At 45.3% G+C, this 23,179-nt stretch overlaps 2 protein-coding genes across 4 annotated transcripts; one reads left to right on the forward strand and one right to left on the reverse strand.

Moving 5' to 3' along the window:
- Nucleotides 1–2,738: 2,738 nt before the first annotated feature.
- On the reverse strand, nucleotides 2,739–8,671 carry IRF2BP2 (interferon regulatory factor 2 binding protein 2). Of its 2 annotated transcripts, none has more exons than XM_081570410.1 (2): nucleotides 6,982–8,671; nucleotides 2,739–6,319 (listed from the first exon to the last, which is right to left on the reverse strand). In XM_081570410.1, the coding sequence occupies exons 1-2, from the start codon at nucleotides 7,985–7,987 to the stop codon at nucleotides 5,604–5,606; spliced, it is 1,722 nt and encodes a 573-aa protein (XP_081426536.1). In that variant the 5' UTR covers nucleotides 7,988–8,671; the 3' UTR covers nucleotides 2,739–5,603. The 2 variants fall into 2 exon arrangements, with proteins under 2 accessions (XP_081426536.1, XP_081426535.1); XM_081570409.1 differs by having other exon boundaries at nucleotides 6,934–8,671.
- On the forward strand, nucleotides 8,415–17,409 carry LOC145538430 (uncharacterized). Of its 2 annotated transcripts, XR_014076851.1 has the most exons (3): nucleotides 8,415–8,933; nucleotides 13,191–13,271; nucleotides 15,264–17,409. XR_014076851.1 is itself a non-coding variant. In XM_081570411.1 (2 exons), exons 1-2 carry the CDS (start codon nucleotides 8,480–8,482, stop codon nucleotides 13,208–13,210), a joined length of 474 nt encoding a protein of 157 aa, XP_081426537.1. In that variant the 5' UTR covers nucleotides 8,415–8,479; the 3' UTR covers nucleotides 13,211–17,409. The 2 variants fall into 2 exon arrangements, 1 of the variants encoding a protein (XP_081426537.1); XM_081570411.1 differs by having other exon boundaries at nucleotides 13,191–17,409.
- The last annotated feature ends 5,770 nt before the right edge of the window (nucleotides 17,410–23,179 follow it).

Here is a 23,179-nt window from a genome sequence, read left to right on the forward strand (position 1 = left end):
TGTTGAGCAAGATGCGGCAGTCCCCTCATGGGCATCTGAACTTTACCAGATGGTAATGATACAAAGAATGAAATAGCAATTGCTAAGTAAAAGTGGTAAGTAATGAGATCTACAGATTATATAACACAGTTCATTTCCCCCAAATATAAACTACATTTAGAAATATTGAAATGTGACATACTACTCTATACAGGATGTATTATCTAAGTATCAAGGGCTTCTGTCGAATTGCTGGAGAAGGCTCTTTAGACTATGCAATCTAGCTTCTAAAGTCTATTCAAAGAATGAGATCAACCAGTACATTCATGCTTGCAATTGAAACTAGGAATCCTGTGGTCTAGTCTCAAGACCTTGTCTGACCTGGGAGAAAAATCATCTCCTAAGAGGATTTTCAAGTATGACTTTTGTGATGAATTTTACGTGCATTGAAGAGTTCCTATACTATGGTTTTGAGTTTTAAAGGGCTTTCTACATTTTCTTTTTAAAGCAGTGTTTAAGTTTTTATTATAGTAGAAACTGTTCATACCATTCTAATAGGATTGTTCTATTAAGGAGACTTTACTCCCATTGTTTTTCAGATTAAAAGAACAGCTTTTAGACCCAATGTCCAGATGATCTACCTACAGTATACTTTTGCCCTGAAATACCTTTATTGTAACTTGTATGGATTGTTTTGTGCTGCTCAGCCCCACAGAGAAGTGCACAATATCCTGTGATAAAGACCAGTGAAATCTACATCTGTAGATTTCATATTCTATAATTAAAAAAATAAGTTATACCTCAAATTATTTTGAATCACTTAAAGTTGTATTGACATGGGGAAGGAACAAGTAACACTGATGAGTTAAAACAAACTTCACTGTTAAACTGAGTATAAATGATTTTGTTAATGGTAAATTGGGATAGTGTGGCTATCCCTAATTATGGTCTTATCTGAGGATTAATAAGAGAAATCCACAGATAATCCATAAATCCAGTCATTGTCTTTCAACTTCTTAAGTAATTTACCAATTGATTTTTTGTGTACTTTCGTGCCTTTTAAATGCCTGTGTGGGGTTCCTAACATTCAAGGGAAATGCAGGGTATTAACAGAAACTGCAGCAAAAGATCTAGATAGCTGACAATCTGAGAAGTTACGGCCATAACTTTTATTGAATTGTAACCAGTTGTATTGTAATCAATACTATTGCTGTCAGAGGCCTAAGCAGTGGCACCGAAGGAGTTAAACAGTATCCCCACTCCCACCTCACCATCCCCCCACCCCCATTTCTAGAACCCCAGATGAAGTAGGTAAATCTGTATTCCATTCATTGGTGCCTCTGCCCTTGGTCTGTGACAGAGGAAAGGCGTGTCCTCTCACTGTTGCCTATGAAGAAAAGGCAAGCAAATAAGGGTGACTCAGTACTTCCAGTGGCCTACACACGACTGAACATTTTTCTGAATGATTCCACGTATACACTTTGGAATCAGGAAGAGAAACATTCTACTCTTCACTAACCAAATAAAACCATCTATAAATCATATGCAAAACAACTTTGAGTAACGGGGGGGGGGGACGGGGGGGGGGGACGGGACTTAAGAAGTCTAGGAGTTAAAAGAAGCTCCATGGTTTCCCTTCAGTTTTTCCCAGCTTGGGGGAATAAACAAAGACATCTGCCACATCAAGGGGTCAGACTGGTGTTTTTTTTTAAAACTGGAAACAATGCAATCATCACAGTTTACTTTGGGAGGCGCTTTTCAAAGTATAAAAATGACTTCTGCAAGCTGCACTATTTTCAGTTTCACTTAAAATTTAGCATCTTTAAGAAGACTAATAGTTTAGCAGTTCTTTTAAGCTTATTAAATGGAACATCACATTATGTATTATAATCTAGAAATACCTTATTAAGGATACTGTTTCTTAAAAATGCCCTTAAATAGGCTAATTAAAAAGTCATTAAAATGCATATATGGTCATGGACTCCCGAAGTTACTGGGCCACCTCTAACTATGCATTAACTGTTGTTGTTTAATTTAAAACATATAGTAAGTCTATGTGTACCTGATCTTAAAAACTGTAGTAAGTTTCACAAGTTCCTTTTGTAGAGAAGTCTGCCAAGCCATTAATCAATAAGAGTAAAAGCTGCAAACATCTAGGAAATGTCTTACTGTGTGATAGTAGACAGGAGTTTGTTAAAAAATATATCTTGGTGCTTTCCACCTTTTATCTCCATTTATAAATTTAGGTTTCAGGGCATCATTAAAGCTCACACATGGCTTTGGCTCATGACTTTATTCCAAAGCTTTCCAAAAGGTAGGCTTTTTTCTCTTTTGTCTGCAGTGAATTTTCTCTGGCCCAACATCGCTGTTTTCTTCCACTGCTTTCCAGTGAGCAACTCCGTGTCTTGACAATCTTTTCAATGTCGTCACTATCTTCTCTTTCCAATCTACTATTGCAGAATGGCTGGCTGAACTGCAAGTTGAAAAGTCAACAAGTGCTTTTCTGGCTGTACTTTGTTCAGCTCTTTTCTTTATCTGCTTCCCCTATCCAGTTGCCCTTTCCCCAGTCCCTAGCACTTTCTTCCGCCTTCCATCAGTTGCCTTTTTGTACCATGTCTTTTATCTCCTGCCTTTCTCCTGCTGGTTCAGTCAAACCCCAACCCCAAACCCACACATCCTCTGGTCACATTGCCACTGGTGATTAAAACAAGAGCCACTCTAAGCTTACTTTAAAAAATTAAAAAAGGCCTCAGAAAATGTTCAGTGCTCCCAATTTTATTTTTATTTAATGCTAAAAGTTAAAGAAAAAAAAGGACTGTAAATCTGACAAATGACAGAATGCAGGTGATATTTCCATAGCGTGATTTTAAAATGTTGATATCTGAGATTACACTCACTTTAGTTGACATGAGTTTCATCATATATAGAAAAAGTATCACCTTCAACTTAAAAAAAAAGTAAAGGTTAAAAGGTGGCATACTTTTAAAATACTTGGTGGCCAAGGAAAGTTTATCTAGTAATCAAGTTGTAAACCATGTGTACGTTCTTATAACTTTTAATGTGAGGCCACATGAAAGACAGTACATCTGTTAAATTCTATAAATTGTTAAAGCAAAAAAAGGGAAAGCTTCAACACCCCATCCCCTAACATTTTGAGTATTAAAAGCACAGCTGAAATATTAGGATTTGAAATCTGATACTGCCCATGTACAGTAAGTAGCTTTCTGACATCCTTATCCAGCTGTGGAGAATCTCTGCACTGTCATCAGCACAACAAAGAATCAAACCCATGTCCCAGTGCTAACTTTTTAACTTCAGAGAATGCCAGAGAAATAACCCAGACCAACACTTTTCCAGCTGCAAGCCTTCTATAAGGCCACCCAAGGGCCAGTCGGACTCTTATTTTTTAATAGGAGTAAACTCAACATGCAGCCCTTTAAAGCTGTTTAAATTCTCCCTCTTGAACACCAGCGCAGAGAAACCATAGGTTGTCTTTTCCACAGCTGGAGAGACTTATTCAAAACAGCAGGATGGTTCTTGATTAATCTTTTGGAAAGCTTATCTGTATAAAGATTGCAAAACATACAGATAGCTACCACAAATTAGGTCAAATGACTGATCAACTTGTAACGTCTATGAGGTCAAACTCCAGTTTATAATAAAGTGCCTAGATACACATTTATACAACAGACCATAATAAGTTGAATTCTTTACAAATGTCTTTATGGGCATGTAAAATCGACTGTTTCTGCATGTGTGCATTTACATAAGAGAAACCAGTCTGATCTGAGTCATAGATATTCCAATTTAAAAAAAAAGTGTAATAACAAACTGGTTAATCATGCAAGTCTGTAATATAACAATGACGGGTAACATGAATTTGCACAGCATTAATAATAGGTGCACTCATTAAAAACACCATGAAAAAAATACTGTATTTGGTGCAGTATCTGATTTTCAAGTGTTAATAACTCGACCATTAAAAAATATTTGAGCAATTTAAAAAAGAAAGACAAAAACACAACTGAAAAAGTTAATCCAAAGTGGGTAACAATCTGTATTTTCAAATTAAAAGCTCGGTTGTGAACCATACACAGAAGTTGTAGACCTGGAAGCCATGATTCAGCCTAATTATAGGGCCAAGTTACAAACACCTGAACATAAAAGGATTTAAAGTAGTGTTCCTGTCAATGTTAAATCATAACAGCACAAAAGAAAAACCAGTATCACTGTGAGACAACTATTTCTAATAACTGATGATTTATTGGCTTAAAAAAAATCATTTTACTGATGCAAAATAGTGATCAAAAGAAATTAGTTTACAAAAGGCTTCTAAAAATAGTTTGAGAGGTGGGGCCTGTCTATAATGTAAAACTCTTTAATTTTCACTAGTTTATCATTTTTGTCCAGAACAGTATTATTCACTTGGTACTTCAAACACATGTGAGAAAGAAATTACAGGTTTCCTCCACCCCCATCTGGGCTGTCACTGATATGCCCACGGGCAGTCCTGGTAGCACCCCACACTGTTACTGTCATTGTACCATACTGTATTTAGCACTCACTAGAAACAGGGTGTAGGTGATCATATCAACAGCAATAGCGCTACAGGTAAATGATAAAACAACAAAACACAAAACGGAAACGAAACCAATCCCACAATCTCCAGTTCACCTGGACTGTAACTTCTCTTTCAATTCTTTTCAAAGGAAACGACCACAGCAACGACAGAGCTCCAGGGGGTTTCAAAAGATCAAGTGGCGCTGCAGAGCCAGGATCCATGCAAAGATGGCAGTGCCATCTTGTCCCCACCAACAACCGTTATCACTGTCTTGAGTCACTGGATTTTGTATTATGTAACCAACTAGCATGCAGCATTGTCATCTTACAACTGATCACATGGGCAGTGAACAGTGGTCAACTCGGCCTTAAAAAAAAAATCAACCCCCCCCCAAAAAAACCCCCCACACAGTCCTGAAAATCTTTCAGCAGCAACTCTCAGGCAGTCATCAATAACCTAACAACTGAACTTTAAGAACAAAATCGAGAAAGATTCACAATCAATTTCCTGTTACTCTAAAAGGGCAATGGTTGGGGGGAACTTGGTGACATTTCTCAGTGGCATGCCCACTTCACAACAGTGCCCCTTTCCTCATTTCCTTTCCTTCTCCACCAATTGGCCTCCAGCCTGAGAAAGGGGCCAGCAGTAAAGAATAACAGACAGTAAGGCAATCTTACAATGTCAGAAAATGTATTTGGCTTTTTTTTTTCTTTTTAAAATAAGTGCATACAAATACAGCTAGAAGCGTTTCTGCTTTGCCAAGTGCTCTAAAAAAGCAGCGCAAGTCACAGCCTACATTGAACAGTAACTGTCACCAGGATAATAAAGCACAAAGATATGCTAATAACGTTAACAAAAGAAGAAAATGCTTTTATAAGTACATACCTTTTGTCGTCAAAAAAAAAAAATAGAAACACATGTATTCAAAAAAATCAAAATTATACAGCCATGTTTATGAAGTCTACATTTCCCTTGTCTTGGATATATATATATGTGGAGATATATATACAATTCAAGCAGTTTTAGTTAAGATTAATCATTGGGTTTTTCTGAAACCGGAAAGTCACGAGTCTCTCTCTTTTTTCACTTTCACATCTCCAGCAAGGATGGTTGCAATCTCCCCTTGCATGAAGGCCCAGGGGACATTGGAGCCCACAAGAGGGCATTTTTCCCCACTGGGACAATAGACCTCTCCACTAGCTCCCTGCTGTTTGATGCTTTGTCTGGAGCAGGGGAAGCAGAACTTGTGCGAAGGAACAGAAGGGCACTGCACAAAGTGGGTGTCCTCCAGCCGCTCGTGGCAGAGGGTGCAGCACAGTGGGGCGCTGGCGGCCAGAGAGGAGTCCGGGAGGCTGGCGGGGTGCACTGGCTCCAGTCCTCCAGTGCTGCCTGCCCCCTGGCCCCCCACCTCTCGGGGGCCCAGCCTTCTTTGGTTCATAGAGGACGGAGAGGGTGGACTGCTGCTGTTCCGTCTGGTGGTGGAGTGCACCTGGTTGGCATCTTTCGAGGCATGACTGCCCCCTGCATTGTCTGCTACTAAGATCAGGGCTGCCATGGGGGACTGGCCGTTCTGGGCCGCTTCAGGCGGTGTGGTCCGGTTGGAATGAGGTGAGGCAGTGGGTGGTGGTGGCGACACAAAAGAGGATGTAGGAGTAATGGGGATCTTGAGCCCTTCTGTGGATGTAGACAGCCACGGCTGGGCCTCTCCATTGATCTTAGGGGGCCCAACTTCACCTTCCGGCTCAGGAGAAGGCTTCCTTTTCCTTGCTGTTCTTGCAACTGGAAGAACAAAGACAGAAAAGGGGAAAAAAAGAAATAAATGAACATGCACTAAAAAGGATCTTTCTTTCACTAACACATAACACAACCCGCTGAAGAATTTCTCTTCTCCAAAAGCTGGTACAGAAAAATCAAGTTTCAAGAGCACGTGCAACTTAAATCACTTAGACTGAGAAGGCTCTGAGGCAGTCTAGCAGTTTAAAAAAAAAAAAAAAGGCACGGAAAATGGCACGGACAGCACTGCCTGTTTTTCCACACGCCTGCCATGTACCCAGGCTGCCCTGTGCACATGATAGTTAACGCCCCCCACCCCCCCATCCCCCCACCCTCAGGTTAAAAGGTGATTGGTGCCCTCATGCTCGCATCCAGGAATGTGCTGGGAAAGGAAAGCCCTGTGTCGCTGCCTATCGGTCCATCTGACTCATCTCTGTTATGCTGCTTCAGCAGAGGAACACGTTGCCACTAAGCACTGGTTCCGCCTAGAGCAGATCAGGAAGTTGGATGTGTTTGCTATTTCTGGGCCGGGGGAGAACGGCCAATAGGAAGAGCACCCCCTCCTCGGCTCTCAGGCCCCGCTTCGCCCCTAGATCCCCTCACTCCACAGCCGCCCCTACCTGCTTTAGACCCGTTGGCCCCGTTGGCCTCGAAACCCAACAACCTGCCTGCAGTCAGGGCCGGCTCCTTCTTAAACTTGCTCTCGAAGGGCGCCGAGTGGCCGTGCTGGTGCAGCGCCAGCAGTGTGTCTCGCACGGTCTTGGGCCGGTTGACCCAGTCCTGCTCACCCGGCCCGCGGCCTTTGCCTGCGCCCTCGGTGCCCAGCTCGGCTGCCCCGGCCGCGGTGGACAAGCTGTCGGCCGGGCCGCGGTGCGAGGCCGCCGGCGGCTGCTTCTCCTTGGCCGCCGCCTCGCGCTGCTCGTGCTCCGCGGCCGCGCTGCTCGACACAGACGCCGGCCGCTTGTGGGCGCCCATCTCGGCGGGCTGCGCCGAGCCCAAGCCGGCGGCCGCGGCGCCGGAGACGGCGGCCAGCGAGGCGGCGGCACGGCCGCCCAGGCCGAGCGCGGCGGGCAGCGGTGTGGCCGAGCCATTCATGAGCGGCACCAGGGTGGGCGGCACGGCGTGGCCGCGCCGCGGGTTCGGGCTCTGGCGGTTCAGCTCCGGCGGCTCCTCCAGCTTGGAGAAGCCGTTGGGCACCAGGATGCCGTTCACAGGCGGCGGCTGCGGCGTCGGCGGCTGGGCCAGGGCGGCGGCCGGGCGGCTGCCGCCGAAGTCGGAGCCCAGGCGCGGAGGCCGCTCGGCTGCGGCGGCTGCCAGAGGATAGCGCTCCAAGGCCTGAGGAGCGCGCGGGGCGGCCTCGGGGCCGCCGTGGCCGAGCTGCTGCTGCTGCTGCTGCAGGAGAAGGTCCTTGGCCGAGAGCGGCGGCGGCTTAGCGGCGGCCGGGGCCGCGGCGCCGGGCGGGGAGCGGCCCTCCGGGAAGCAGCCGTGCGCCCGCTTGAGCTGCCGCGCCGTCTCGATGACGAACTCGACGCGGTCGGCGCCCTCGTAGTTGACGCAGCCGCGGCACACGGGCTCGGTGAAGTCCCAGATCATGGCCCAGGGCATGCGGGGCAGGTCACACAGGTAGCACGACTGCCGCCGGGACGCGGCGGCCACCGCCACCGCTGCGGCCATGTCCGAGGAGCCCGCGGCGCCGGAGGAGGAGGAGGAGGCGGAGGAGGAGGGGGCGCCGCCGCTACCCGCCGGCACCACGCGCGCCCTCCTCCCCCCCCAACCCCGCGTCTCCCCCACCAGCGGCGGCGGCGGCCGCAGAGGCGGCGGCGGCGGCGGCAAAGCCCGCGAAGGCTCGGCGCCCGCGCAGCGCCCCCGGTGCACGAGGGGCGGCGGGCGCGGGGCGAGGGGCTGCAGCCGCGGCAGCACGTCCCCCCGGCCGGCGCGGGCTCGGGCGGACGGCGGGGCGGCGCGGCGCGGCGGGCGCGGCGGCAGGGGCTCGGCTGGAGCCGCGGCTGGCCTCCAGACCGGGGCGAAGACGGGCCGCGCGGACGCGGGGGAGCGCAGCAGGTCGCGGCAGCAGCTGGCGCGGAGTGCGGGGCGGGGGGCGGGGAGGCTGGGGGGGCGGGGGGCGGGGGGCGGCCGCCGGGGCAGGCTCAGCCCGAGCGGCGGGGCATGCCGCGCCGGGGCGGCGGCGGCGGCCGGGCGGCGCGGAGCTCGGGCGCGGCGCGGACCCCGGGTCGCTCCGCTGCTCTCTCACAGCTCCTGGCGTCGCCGCTCTCCAGCGCCCGCGTCAGCGCCCAGCCCGCCTCAGCTCCGCCGCCGCCGTCGCTGCTGCTGCTGCCGCCGCGGCCGCTCCACTTCTACAGACTTGATTCTTCGACAGCCTCGCAAGGCGCCTGCGCGGGCCCCCTCCCCTCGCGCGCGCGCCCGCCCTCCCTCGCGCCCTCGCCCTCCCCCTCCCCCCCGCCGCAGAACGAGCGCTGCTGGGAGAGCCGGCTCCTCTGCGCCCGCCCTCCCGTCCGCGCCGCGGCCTGTGTCCCCGACGTGAACGCGTGGCTGGCGCAGCTTGCCTTCCTCCACCCGCTCCGCTACCTCGACTTCTCGGGCCGAGTTCCCTCCCCTCCAGGTCTGTTTAGACCAAACCGTGTAGAAGTCGTGTTTTGAAAAGCAGGGACACTGTTTAACTTGGTTCTGTCCGTTTTTAAACATCTTTTAAGGAGCTTTATTTCAACTCTTCGCCAAGTGCTTTTACACTCGCATGTGTCTTGGGGAGGACACAGGCGCTGCCCGTCCCCTGAAGTTTTACTAAATGAGGGCGTGCTCGCAGGCCTAGGATCGAGTCCACCCGCCGTTTCCCGGAGCCCTTCCGGGAGGGAGCGGCGGCGTCGCGCGATGCACCCCGTTCTCCCTCCTGCCCGGGCCGCGCTACCGCGCGGTGGTCCTGGCCTCCTGGCGCAGATTCGCGCGGCGGCCGCGTGACGTGGGACCGGGGCCGCGGGCCGCGTGCGCTGCCGCCGCCGAGTGCGCACGCTCCGCGCAGACGTGACTCGGCGCCGCTGGCACTGGCGGCTCCATTGAACGAATGCACATTCCAGGGATCCGGGGTCAGCGGCCAGAGCGGCCGCGTCACCGCGCAGGCTCCGCCCCCCGCCGGCGACTCTAGGCCACCAGGCCCCGTTCTCGGGGCCAAACTTGGACTCCAGGTGGCGCGGGGCACGGGCACGAGCGGCGGCGGGGTCTGCGCGCGCTTGGGGGTGAGCGGCTGGCTGGCCTGCGGGTCGCGCGGACCCGGCAGATCTCGGGCATTCCCGGCCCCGCGGTGCGGGCAGGGGCGACCTCGAGCCCACCACACGGCCCATGCTGGGCTTAGGTGGGTGCGAACCCGCCTGGCGCGAAGGCGACATGTGGGTGCAGAGCCAGCCAGTCTCGCCGCGTTCTGCCACCGTTGGCAGCCACGGGCTGTGCCCAGACTGAATTGAGCACTTGAGTTTCACACTTTTATCGGGAGGAGGAGCTGGCGTGTGTTATGGTAAATCACTTTTGGCTGGTCGTTAGTCTTCCTGACTAATAGACGCGGGCTTAGTCACTCTCAGTTGGGACCTTTACACTTCAGCTCTGGAAGGGCGGCCTCCCGAGCTTCCTTTGTTGGAAAACAGGCCCACCTCTCTCCCTGAGACTGGAATGAGCTGGTTAAGTGTGGGAAGAACAGGGTACTAATTATATTATCTTCCCTACAACTGGATTGGTAGGTGGAGAGAGAGAAAAAAATCCTGCTGACGTTTCTTTCTAGTTCGTGCTATTGAAAATGCCAGGTTGCCTTAAAGGATTAACCACAGGGAAGAGGAAAAACACCCTTAGAGAAACAGTGGAGGGAGCTGCTTAAAGCACATGAAAAAATCTGTTCGAAAATGGCACAGAAAATATAATGCCAGACCTAAATGTTTTTGCAGGCAAAGCCTGAATGTCTTCTTGTGGGGATTTCCAGAGAAGGTGCACCTCCATAAAGATCTCCCCATCTGCTCCCGGATCTTGCCCTGCAATTACAATCCTGCCTCACCCTTTCCTAGCTGGGGGGATAGGACCCCGATCCCCAGCAACTGGTGCCAGTGGGTTTGGCCACAGCTGGTTCCTGCTATCGTGCACCTCTTTCAGGACCTGTCACTCTCCTAGGAGACCCAGAGCTTCTCCTAGCATGTGACTTAAGCCACTAGGCCACTAACCAAAGGGAATGAGGCCCAGGCTCTGTGCTATAGAGAGGTGAGCCATCTCAATACCCCCAAGAAGTGGCCTCAGTAGGCTGAAATGGAAATATTAAAACAACTCGGGGTTACAGCCGCGGCCTAATTTTACCCATATACCTGCGAGCAGGCAGGCACTGTAATATCCTCGTGGGACAGCCTGTCGCTCTATCCCAAAATAGAAACACTGAGCTCCAAATTCTGCCTTGAGGGGTACTAAGTCAGGGTTTTTATGGAATAGAGCTTTTCTTCTCCAAATGAAGAGCATGTCCTTTTTATTTTACACTGCCAGTTTAGTGTTGAAACCTCAAGTTGTTGTAACTTCCCTAACGAAATGCCCAGTGGAAAATGGAAAGGTTTGTTTTAGTTCTGGTTTCTCTTGCCATAAAAGGATCCAGAATCAAGGGGGTTAAGGCTGGCCGTGGATCCACAGCAGCCATTCCTTATATTGTATCAAAAGTCTTTCATGCTGCCTGGCCTTTCATGTCTCTCCGAAGCAGCTTTATCGATGTATGCTAAGTAAACAGAGCTTTGTTTTCGTCTTCCACCCACCGCCCTCCCTCCCGGCACAGACTGGAGTTGGAACCCTTCCAAAGCGGCTGCTGCAGCAGTTAGAGCCGCCTCCTCCACACACAGGAGCAGGGTTTCTAGGGTGAGGCAATGCGTCTGCAATTCGCAGAGACAAGGCAGGAATTGTAATTGTAGTTCATCATGTGATGACTTATGAAAGAGGAAGTTGGTATGTTTTAGTCACGTAGACTCTGCCCTCTTGCTTAAAAGGCTCCAGATCTTCTCAAAAGAGAACTATGATCATTTCTGCCACTCCAAGTCAAGGTTACCAGGTTGGCTGCGGTGTCCTCCTACACATTCCTATGTGGCCAGACAGGCTGATGCCGGGTGAAGTGTTGGTGGGGCAGTCGGTTGAAGCTGGCTTTTTAGCAGATTGCTGAAATATTGCAATTTGTATTAAGAACTAAAGGAATATTCTATGGGGAACACTCCTGCTGAGGCAAGATGGAGCAACAGTCTTCCAGCTCTAATTTCTAACATTAAAAAAGAAAAAAAAATTGCAGTTTAGAAGCAAAAGGAAAGCCATTCAGTATGCTACTCTCCAAAAGTGGCATAAGGGAAGTGATTGAAAGGTAAACCAAACAGACCAGTTCTAAGCAGTAGCTCAGTGGGTAGAACAAATCCGACCCCTGCACAGGTTTTCCCTGCGTGTGCATTAAACATCTAAAATCTGAATCTGAACCCCGGAGCTCACTCCAATTGAGATGCTCTTGTTAACACACCACAGTCCTGTACTGGCAGGTGACAGGACAGTGTAAAGAAATTCTCACCAGATGACCCTGATGGAACTCTGCCTGGAGGACACATAGCTGTGGGAGAGCGATGACCCCCTACCCCCAGCAATATGTGGGTGCTGTCCAGGAGGTGGTATTTCTAGGGACTGCTGAGTTCCTTCATGTCACCCTAAATCGACGCATGGAATCACAGCCTTCATTCTTTAGAGTGCAGCTTCTATTAATAGCATGATGTTTCAACCATACTAAAGCTTCTTAAACTCTGACCCTGGCATATTTTAAGGTTAAAAAAAAAATGCAGCCATATGGCATCTGAATATTTGTGGCTACCATCCTAGGCTCCATGTACTTGGCCAGAAGTATCCTAAGACTGGAAAAGCATGTGTGATATTCAAGGCTTTACACTTTGAAAAAGTTATAAATACATATTTGAGCATATTTGTTTATATGACACATCCACACATACTATGGAGAGTCATGACATAAAAGAACCTTCTGTAATAGATATGAGCACCTTCCTTCTAAGCAATAGCATTTTATGAGACAATCCTACTGGTTTTCAAATTGCAAATATGCTATTTTAGAAATACTTTCCCTCTGTTTGACCTCTCCCTATAGCCTACCTTCCCTATGTGCAGAAAACATTCAGATACTAAAGAGACTTCTGCATATGGAGGAGATAAACTCTGCGGAAGGTCTAGGAAATCACAGAAGCTCTCAAACATCCACATATTACACACAGAAGCTGTTAGTCACTAGCCTGTGTGTAAACATAGGTATAGTCTCCACATACAGTAAAATTTGTGGCCTTGATGTAGATTAACTACTGACTGTGTCAGAATTTAAAGAGCTAAGTGAAAAATACAGATAAAGGAGAGATTGAGGTCACACACTCGCTCAGTCTGCAAGGAAATTTGGTGGAGAACTGGAAGGCATTCAACAGCCATTTGATGCCAGAACCCTCCTATTGACTTTTTGGAAAGAGCATGATGAAATGCACTTTTCTGGAATAATATCTGGATGCAGGTTTAACCTCTATTTAAGACACTCACTGAAATCCTTTAAAAGATACCAGGGGGAAGACACTGACAAAAGAGCAAACCAACCTCAAAGATAATGTTTGAAAATAATAAAATAATACACTTTCTCTCATTAGCTTGCCTACTTAAAAAGGTAACTTTCCTACATACACATTCAGGAATAAGGAGACTGAAAAAAATAGAAGATGTTACAATTCTGAAAGGTTAAGCATGATGTGATAGCTTTATGTTAATTATTGCTTTCATATGAGCATTCAGAAAAGTTATTTTGAGTGTAAATTTTATTCTTGTCCTTTTTCAGAAGCTGAAAACCCAAGATAGTGAAAAATTAAGTGATTTTCTTGCAGTAACATTAAAGATGAGTGCCAGAACTGAAATGCAGGTATGAGTATTTTTGTCTAACAATATAGTCTAGAATGGGTGACTCAGACGGTAAAGAATCTGCCTGCAGTACAGAAGATCTGGGTTCAATCCCTGGATTGGGAAGATGGCTACCCACTCCAGTATTCTTGCCTGGAGAATTCCATAGACCGAGGAGCCTGGCAGGCTACAGTCCATGGGGTCACAAAGAGTCAGGTACAACTAAGCGACTAATACACACACTCGTAGTCTAGAACATACTATATACATTTTGCATTTTTAAAAAAATGTATGCACAGTTTAGAGGCCTAGAAGAAGAATGTTAACATTTGTGAGTGGTAACAAAAAGAATGTTAAGATTTGCCTATCTATACCTGTATTTATAGGAAACAAGATTCTAGTATAGTTCATAGAACAGGCGATCCGAAGAAAAGTCAACAGTCACAACAGATAGATATGGTAGAGGTAAGTCAGTTTGCCACCGTCCCATGCCTAGTATGGAGCTCCTTAAATGGTAGACCTTTTTATGCTGGTGAAACTTAGAATTTATAAACTATAGATAAAAAGTGATGTTGGTATTTGAATACAAAATGTATTTCTAGGATTTAGTTGAGCGAGGAAATGGTTTGGTTACTCACCAAACTGGAATACTGCACCTCCAACTCTTTATGCCCTATTTCCCTAAAAACAAAAAGAGAAGTCTCATGAAATCGTTTGATTCCTCGTATAGAGCTCCAATACTGGCTACTCTGCATGCAGACAGGTAAATACAATAGGGCTACAAGGCACTGAAGAGAAAAAACCATGAAGTCAGATGTTTCATGGAATTTCATCGTTACGAAGGGGTTCTTGGAAGCCAAGTGATTGTAACTTATTCAAATAAAGTTTCATTTTTATTGTTTGTATTTCTTATGAAATGGAAGGGAGCCAGTATGAGCTAGATTGACTTTCTCATGACAAGATGCAAATATATTTCACCAAAGAATGCCAATCAACAGGAAAATTTGGCCTCTACCAATGGGGGTTTCTGTAATCTGTTCTGGTGACTGACTTGCCCTGGTCTAATGTGTTCAGCAAACACACACAAAGTAATGTTACTTAAAGCAATTATATATGTAGGTGATAGCCCAATGACATCCAGAGATGCAAATATTAACAATAAGCTTTTGAAAACTTTAACTTTGTTTTTTTGGTCAGTTTTGTGCATAAAGGAGACACAGAGAACGGACTCCCTGTAGAAGGAGAAAAGAAAGGAAAATTTAAAAGCCTAATTGTGGGCTGTAATTTGTTAATTGGAGTGAATGCCAATCTGCATTGGCACCACATCCATTCCTGGGCCCACATGTTGGTGATACCTCTTTGGCAAGGGGAGTGCAAAACCATGGAGAGAATTCAGATTCACACTCAGAACTGAAGTTCATACCAGGAAGAAGAAAACTAAATCTATGGGAGCAGATAGCCTGGGTTTGCGCCCTAGCAAAAGACCACTGGTGGAAAGAAAGAAATAGATTTCCTAAAAGTGACTGACTAAATATAACATGTTTACTAAAAAGCTTGTCACAGCTAAAATGCAAATACAAATGAACTTTGATGGGCTGGTTGGCAAGCCTTCTCAGCCCTTTAAGCAAATTCCTGAGTGATAAAGTTGGTTCTGAAACATACCTGGGAGCTAGCACTTATGAACTTCCTAGGGGCTGTTATCTTTTAGCATTTAAGAAGTAGCTAGATTGTGAACGTTTTTCAGACTGCTTTTATTCTTTCTTTCCATTTATCTGTCTACCTACCTACCTACCTATCTATATTTGCCTTAGCAGACCAATTCGTTATCCTTAATAATGACTAAGACATCAGCATCCGTTTACTGATTTGGTGAACTGAAGTACCAGCACAGTAAGGAACTGCCTTGAGATGAAGGAATATACAGTCGAACAACAGCTAGAATTCAGGTTTCCCAAACTGCAGTTCTTTCTTTAGCCCACTGGTGGGCTGCCTCCTATTTCTATTTCTTTCACAGGTTATTTTTTACATACATGTACATATCTGCACAGGAGATGTCTGTGGGACCATAGGTTCTCTTCATGCAGCTGGCCTGATACCTGAGACAGATCACTGGAACACTCTGGGTCTGTGTTTTTCTTGATTGGAAGAGGGAATTTTGAACTTGACGCCATTTCTGCTCTGACCCTTCATATGGTGGGTGAGGATAATGGAAACAAGGAGAATGTGGCAAACCCAAGCCCAACATTCTTCTGACTCGTATGGAATCACAAAACAATGCAGAAAAATGACTGTAAGTGCCTGTCCACTATTTGGGGGCTTTGTGCCATCAGATAAAATCGTGAGGTTAAATGGCTACCAGATCATCATATCATCTGAGAGTATTATGTCTGCTTGGTTTGGGCTCAGATCCCAGGCTAGGAGTGTCTAAACCACAGTCTATACTTAGTTTAAGTTAGCCAGGGGAAAAGCATCTGTATCAGCATTAATATGCCCGACTAAAGTGTCTCAAGCTTATAGAAAATATTTCTTTCCACAAGAGACTGATATATGTGTATCTATGCGGTGGGCAAAACTCAGTATACTAACCACAGGCCTTTCAGATTACTCAAGAGGGCCACAATTGAAGAAAAGAGAAAGAAAAAACAAAACAAAACCTGACAACAATTCCATACACTGACCAACATTTGGCTGAATAGGTCAGCAGGATGTGGAAACTTGTTTTGAGGTTTTTTTGTATTCTTACCCAGGATCCCACTGCTTAATAGCTGTGTGGTTCTTTGCTGGCTATATACTGAATTTGTGAAGGATGTTATGAGAGTAAGTTCTAGGAATTCTGATGTTTTGAAATTTGTTGTGCTTTTAACCATAGTGAAATGTTACATTTGTGGCTCTCTATACAACTTTCATTTATTTGGTTCTGATTATGAAAAAACTTGATGAAGCTTCCTCAGTTGTGTGTCTTTCAGAAATCATGATGGGGACTTCTCTGGTGGTATAGTGGATAGAAATTCACCTGCCAGTGCAGGGACCAAGGGCTTGATTCCTGATCTAGGAAGATCCTCTTGCCACGGAGCAGCTAAGCCCATGTACCACAACTACTGAGCCCTGCACACCTAGAGCCTGTGCTCCACAACAAGAGAAGCCACCACAATGAGAAGCCCATGTACTGCAACTGGAGAAAGCTGGAGAACAGCAATGAAGACCCAGTGCAACCAAAAAAATAAAGAAATTTAAAAAAATGTGATGGTGGGAAGCATTTACATCTGGTTGTTGTTTCAACTATTCTTCAAAAACAGGGGCGAAAAAAGCCAAGTTCTCTAGTTTTCATATAAAGATGACTCAATTTATTTGAAAGTGTGTGTTCCAGAATCAGACTTCCAGATTCCATGAATTCAGAGTGTGGAAAAGGACAAGCAGCTCCCTTTAGCTGTAACAGGAGACATTCTTTTAAAAGCCTGGAATGCTGAAGCTCTCTTACACTGAAAACATGTTAGGACATGCCTTTTTGGGATGCTATCAAGTGGTTTAGGCTCTGAATTCTACATTCTGTACTTTTGAAATTGTTTTCTGTTGGCAGACAACCTCTTGATTATTCTCATGTGATGAGTGTTCAGGCCAACCTCTCCCATTCCAAGTAATTAAAAGACAACAACAAACTCATACTCTGTGAAGTATCCACACTTTAGCATAAAGTTGTGGATTGTGTGAGTGCCGGGCTTATAGTGATCAATTCTATGAGCCTTGTCATTTGTTCAGTCAGTAAGTCGAGTCCAACTCTTTGCAAACCCATGGACGACAGCGCTCTAGGCTTCCTTGTCTTTCAGTATCTCCCCGAGTTTGCTCAAACTTGTGTGCATTGAGTCGGTGATACTATCCAACCATCTCATCCTCTGTCGTCCCCTTCTCTTGCCTTCAATCTTTTCCAGCATCAGTTAAAAAATCATACACATACTACCTGGAATGCTTTATTCTCTAAAGCTTACTCCTGCTGTTTAAAAGTGTCACCATGTTAAGGAATGAAAAATGACAGCAACTGGGGAAAAGTTTTCACCTTTTTTCATTTCCCTAGTAAAATTAAGCAATAATTTTCATTCCCCTCAGCTCCTTTTGGAATCAAGGCTAGCAATGGATTAAAGGACAAATAAATAAATGAACAAGTCTATGCTGTTTCTTTCTTCTGCCTCAGAAAGATGCAGTTTCCCCTGACGGCAGGAGACACAGGTTAGATGCAAGGCAGTTCTCCCACTCCAGAGAGCCTCTGTTTTTAGGCAGTTCTGATTCATGAATTGGAGAATTGCAGTAAATCAGTGTACTGTACAGCATGGGCCTGGTTAAGTTAAAGTAGACACTCTGACCCTCTCCACCCCTCACTCTGACTACCAAGAGTTCATTTCCCAGGGGCATCTGTGGGTCCCAAACAAAGGGGCCCACTGAAAACCCTGTCCACATCTACCCTATCATAGGCCACGTGGTAACAGAAGTTTTCATATTTCTTGAACACCAGCAGAATTCTTAACATGCCCCAGAACAGAGATGCATGGTCTTGGGTGATGATTTAAAAAAAAGATGTCATCTCATTTCATTCTGTGGGAATTATTTTTTAATTGTCTGTTTTACTGGGAAATTTCCCAGAGATAATGCAGTGAGAAACTAGCCTGGAAAAAGACAGACAAGACAGGCACAACAGAGTCAGAGTTCTTTTTAAAATACTTCATTTTGCAGACCAAGAATACAACTTGTAAATCTTTTTTATGCTTTTATTATGGTATATAAATTATGACATTTTAGGAGAAGCCCATAAAACTAGCAGAAGCAAGAAAGTCAAGTTTCTTTTTTTGAGCTTTCCATAGGTAGTATAATTTAAATAATTCTATGGTAGAATTTCAACACCTCTGATGGAGCACTGTTGTTTACGAAGTAAGAACAGTAATCCTCATGTTAAAAGGTGGCATTGCTATCCTAGGCAGCAGATGGTGTTATTAAATACACAGGCAAAGTCTAAGGTCATAAGGAACTAACAATTAACCAGAAATACGATCTGTCACAGTCATTTAATGGGTAACCTACCAGATATATGCCACTTGTATTATTGTGAGTGTTGGGAGGTGTATTGTCAAGCTTCAGAGCAGTTGCACAATCCATTTAGAAATATTGTAATTATATTCTTATTTAAGCATTTTGTGAAACCCGCAAACCAGAAAGAAAGTGAAAATCAGTGTGATTTGCCCATAATATTGCTCTCTCTTGCCTGTTCTGAAAAATACTGATTCAGATTGCACAATTTCATAGCAATCCCTGAATTTAATTGGTCTCCCCAAACTAATACTATCAGGATTTTGGATTTTATACTGCTAGTGTGGGGTGTTCTAAGACCTCTTTATGTTATCCGAGACATCATTTTTGCTCCGGCACATTTTGTAGTGTGAAGGTGATGCGAAAAGCTTTAAACCTACCCAAGTGCCGACAAGGGGATGGCTTGGAAAAAAAACAGTTGTGCAGAGGAGGGGCAATGAATGGTGGGGAAGCAACGGGAAGTGTAGTCAGAGACTAACCAGCAAGTAATGACACTATTAAAGGAAAGAAGTGAGCTTAGTTTCTATTGCAAATCAAATATAAATATGTCAATAAAAGTAAGAGCTTTATACATAACAGCTCAATTCCCTGTGGGTTTTTTCAAAGAGTTTTCCACAGGGAATTCGGGATCAATTTTCTTTCCAGTTAGGGCTTTTGAGGATGAGGAACTGAATGCTAAATTCACTCCAAGGAAAAATAACCAAGAGGGCAGCAACCAGGTCTGAATAGCAAAGACCCAGCGACTTGGTTAGAATTAGGAAAAGTGAACCTTGGCCCTTTGGCCAGAACTCCAAAGGGTATCAGAGAGTTGTAACTCCAACCATCGTATCAACCAATCTGAAAAACAGCATCTGGAAAAGCAAAAACAACCCCAGTTCCCCAGGTGAATAGAAGATGAACAATGGAAAACAGGGTCCAGAGGTCACTGGCTAATCAGAGTAAATAAGTGGGTGGATTCTAGTCTTAGGACAAAAGCTGTTCTTTCATTTTCCCACTGTTGGGTTTGATGAGGAAGTCTCAATCACAGAAGAAAGGAAAAAAAAGGGCACGCTAATAAGAATGTTTTTCACATACTTCAGTGTGTTTATTTACTTTTCTCCAAGCTTAAATTGAGTAAGGAAAGCACAGCATCTGAAGACACAGACTACCAAATTGAGAGCTTTGTTTCCAAGCTCAGGTAGCTTGATTTTTCCCTTTGGCCAGGACTCCTGCTGACACTTCCAGCCATCCTCAGAAAAGCCATTGAGCTACCCTTGGGTTGAATGAATGAGAACTTTCTGGAGAGCAGAAGACTGGTGGAAGTCCAGCTGGAAAAACACATGGCCGCAGAGGCAGAAAGAGCACTTCTTCAGGGTTGTGAGTTTTATAAAAAATGTCTGCAGGCTCAAGGCAGCCGTTACAACCTAAGATCTTACTAAGCATGATGGATGTTCTTACTTCTAGGACTGCCTCCAGTGCACCTGGACTGAAGCCAGTGCTGCATCCTCAGGTGCCCCTAGGGATTGTGCTTGCAGGACAGCACCTCACAGCCCACCTCTGAGGTCAGGATTCCATGCCCGCTCCCTCCCTTCCTCCCACTCTCCCACTCCCCTACCCTCAGTGGAGCCGAGGAGATGGCAGCCCATTGTGCCTTCTGAAAGAAAACAAAGTTGCAAATCACTGCAGACTGTCTTATAATAGGTAGGTCAAGAGAGAAAATGACTATGGTAAATTCTCGTCGTAACCACACATGACCTCAGCACATTTTTGAGCTGCACAGTGACACGGAATGAACTGAAGGAGAAAAACCAGGCAGTCTGGGTTCCAGACCAGGATACCACGAGGAGCTGACTTTTACAGGTAAAGGCACAGCCTTGAGATTTAATAGCAGTGCCTCCGTGCCCAGTATGATTTCCAAAACAGCGGAAGGCAATGTGTGATTTTCCATGTTGATTCTCCACAGTAATTATCTCTTACTACTAATAACCATTCATGTCTGTTACTGAGCTTTGAAAACATTTTGTATGGAATGCTATACCCCTTACAAAAGATAAATTAGGAGGAGACCATTCAAAGTTATTTAAAAAAAAAAGCTTTGTGAAGTTTGTAATTCGACTCTTTTCAACCCCGTGGACTGTAGCCCACCAGGCTCTTCGGTCTACGGAATTCTCCAGGCAAGAATACTGGAGTGGGTTGCCATTCCCTTCTCCAGGGGAATCTTCCCAACCCAGGGATTGATTGCAGGCAGATTCTTTATCATCTGAACCATCAGGGAAGCCAAATAAAAAGGAAGTTCCTCTAGAATACTTACATAGTATTAGGTCTTAAACAATTTAACCAGTACATATTTTAATTTTTTTGCCACACCACATAGTGGCAGTGGGATCTCTTTCCCAACCAGGGATTGAACCTACGCCCCCTGCAGTAGAAGCATGAGTCTTAACCACTGGACCACAACATAACTCCCAGCACATCCCTTTTAAAGATGCACAACAGAGATGACATTGGGAAGTTAGACATGTATACCCCTTTTATCCTCAACTATGGCCCTCATAGCGTAGCCAAAGCTGATACCACAATTTTTCTTCAACAGGCGATAAGGTCTCCTTTCAACTTCTCAGTGGATGTTTCACCACCATTTTCCTTATGCTGTGACAGTTGTAGAAGCAGCAATGACCATAGTCACAAAAATCAGGGCCTGATTTTATTACCCCATCATTATGACAATTATCCTTCCAGTTTTCTCTTTGCCCATGTACAAACATTTTCAAAGCACATATTTTCATTACTGGACAGAGAAAGGCCAATAGGTCAGTCACACACACTCCAAGCTGATAAAGCAATGTCATTAACTTAGGATAAAAAGAAGCAAATTACAGCCCTTTATGCTTAGGCTGTGTTTTTCCTTTTAAGAACTCAAAGCTAAACCCAAGATGACCAATGCATTTTGTGTGGGTGTATACATATCTGTGTATGTATATATGTAGTATATATGAATACATTATTAGTATAATACTGTATTATTATATGTAATTATTATATATTATTAGTATATTATTAAAATATATATTAAAAATAATGTTAGGTAGTATGTTACTGGTTTCAAATGAACTTTCCATCCATCTGGGCCTGGGGAAAGGCTTTGAAGCCCCAGCATTTCTAAATATCCAGAGAGTGAAAACAAACTCGTTTCTTCTCAAATATAGCTTTCTTTTTTGGTGGTCATCAGGAATGCAGAGGTGGGTATGGGCTGGAGACTAGCTAAAGGATTGTTGCTGTTTTTTTTTTTTTAACTGGGCTGCATGGCATGTGGGATCTTAGTTCCTCAACCAGAGATCGAACCCGCACGCCCTGCAGTAGAAGCAGAGTCTTAACCACTAGATCACCAAGGAAGTCCATAAAAGTTTGCTCTTTCTAATGGATATAGAGTCCCTGGTTCATCTTGGCTGTCTAGCTGTGTTTCACACAGTGCTAAAAGCTCGAAATCCCTGTGTCCAGCCACTTTAAGTCCTATGAGAGTAACTCATACTCTGATGGGTGCCTCTCTCTCCTACCATCTTTCTATGTGAACACAGGCAAATTGCTCTCCTGTACTTCACTTGCTTCTGTAAGATGACATGAAAACAACAACAAGACCAAGTGACAAATGAATTGAGATCTACTGATATGTCCAGAGACTACTCAGTATGGGTAAATATTACCCAGCACTTAAGAGTACAGGACCTGGAGGAAGAGAACCAGGGCTCTCATTCCTGTTCTGCACTTTACCAGCTGTGTGATAGGTCAGTAACTTAAACTTTCTGTGCCTCAATTTTCTTACCCGTGAAATAGCTCCATACAGTCAGCAAAAACAAGACTGGGAGCTGACTGTGGCTCAGATCATGAACTCCTTATTGCCAAATTCAGACTGAAATTGAAGAAAGTAGGGAAAACCACTAGACCATTCAGGTATGACCTAAATCAAATCCCTTATGAGTATACAGTGGAAGTGAGAAATAGATTTAAAGGACTAGATCTGATAGACAGAATACCTGATGAACTATGGAGGGAGGTTTGTGACATTGTACAGGAGACAGGAATCAAGATCATCCCCAAGAAAAAGAAATGCAAAAAAGCAAAATGGCTCTCTGAGGAGGCCTTACAAATAGCTGTGAAAAGACGGGAAGTGAAAAGCAAAGGAGAAAAGGAAAGATATACCCATTTGAATGCAGAGTTCCAAAGAATAGCAAGGAGAGATAAGAAAGCCTTCCTCAGAGATCAATGCAAAGAAATAGAGGAAAACAGTAGAATGGGAAAGACTAGAGATCTCTTCAAGCAAATTAGAGATACCAAGGGAACATTTCATGCAAAGATGGTCTCAATAAAGGACAGAAATGGTAGGGACCTAACAGAAGCAGAAGATATTAAGAAGAGGTGGCAAGAATACACAGAAGAACTGTACAAAAAAGATCTTCACGACCCAGATAATCACGATGGTGTGATCACTCACCTAGACAGACATCCTGGAATGTGAAGTCAAGTGGGCCGTAGGAAACATCACTACGAAAAAAGCTAGTGGAGGTGATGGAATTCCAGTTGAGCTATTTCAAATCCTGAAAGACAACGCTGTGAAAGTGCTGCACTTGGTATGCCAGCAAATTTGGAAGACTCAGCAGTGGCCACAGGACTGGAAAAGGTCAGTTTTCATTCCAGTCCCAAAGAAAAGCAATGCCAAAGAATGCTCAAACTACCACACAATTGCACTCGTCTCAAAGGAAATGGCAACCCACTCCAGTATTCTTGCCTGGAGAATCCCAGGGATGGAGGAGCGTGGTGGGCTGCCGTCTATGGGGTTGCACAGAGTAGGACACGACTGAAGTGGCTCAGCAACAGCAGCAC

Source organism: Giraffa tippelskirchi, chromosome 2 (genome assembly GCF_054371585.1).
Source record: "Giraffa tippelskirchi isolate mGirTip1 chromosome 2, T2T-mGirTip1v1.2.pri, whole genome shotgun sequence".
In the NCBI taxonomy this organism is placed as follows: domain Eukaryota; kingdom Metazoa; phylum Chordata; class Mammalia; order Artiodactyla; family Giraffidae; genus Giraffa; species Giraffa tippelskirchi.

Excerpts from the sequence above, each read along its gene's own strand:
- IRF2BP2 (XM_081570409.1), bottom strand. The coding sequence starts at position 7,987 with ATGGCCGCAGCGGTGGCGGTGGCCGCCGCGTCCCGGCGGCAGTCGTGC. Across the intron at positions 6,320-6,933 it reads GGCCAACGGGTCTAAAGCAG|TTGCAAGAACAGCAAGGAAA; the intron begins GTAGGGGCGGCT and ends TTGTTCTTCCAG.
- LOC145538430 (XM_081570411.1), top strand. The coding sequence starts at position 8,480 with ATGCCGCGCCGGGGCGGCGGCGGCGGCCGGGCGGCGCGGAGCTCGGGC. Across the intron at positions 8,934-13,190 it reads CCGAGTTCCCTCCCCTCCAG|AAGCTGAAAACCCAAGATAG; the intron begins GTCTGTTTAGAC and ends GTCCTTTTTCAG.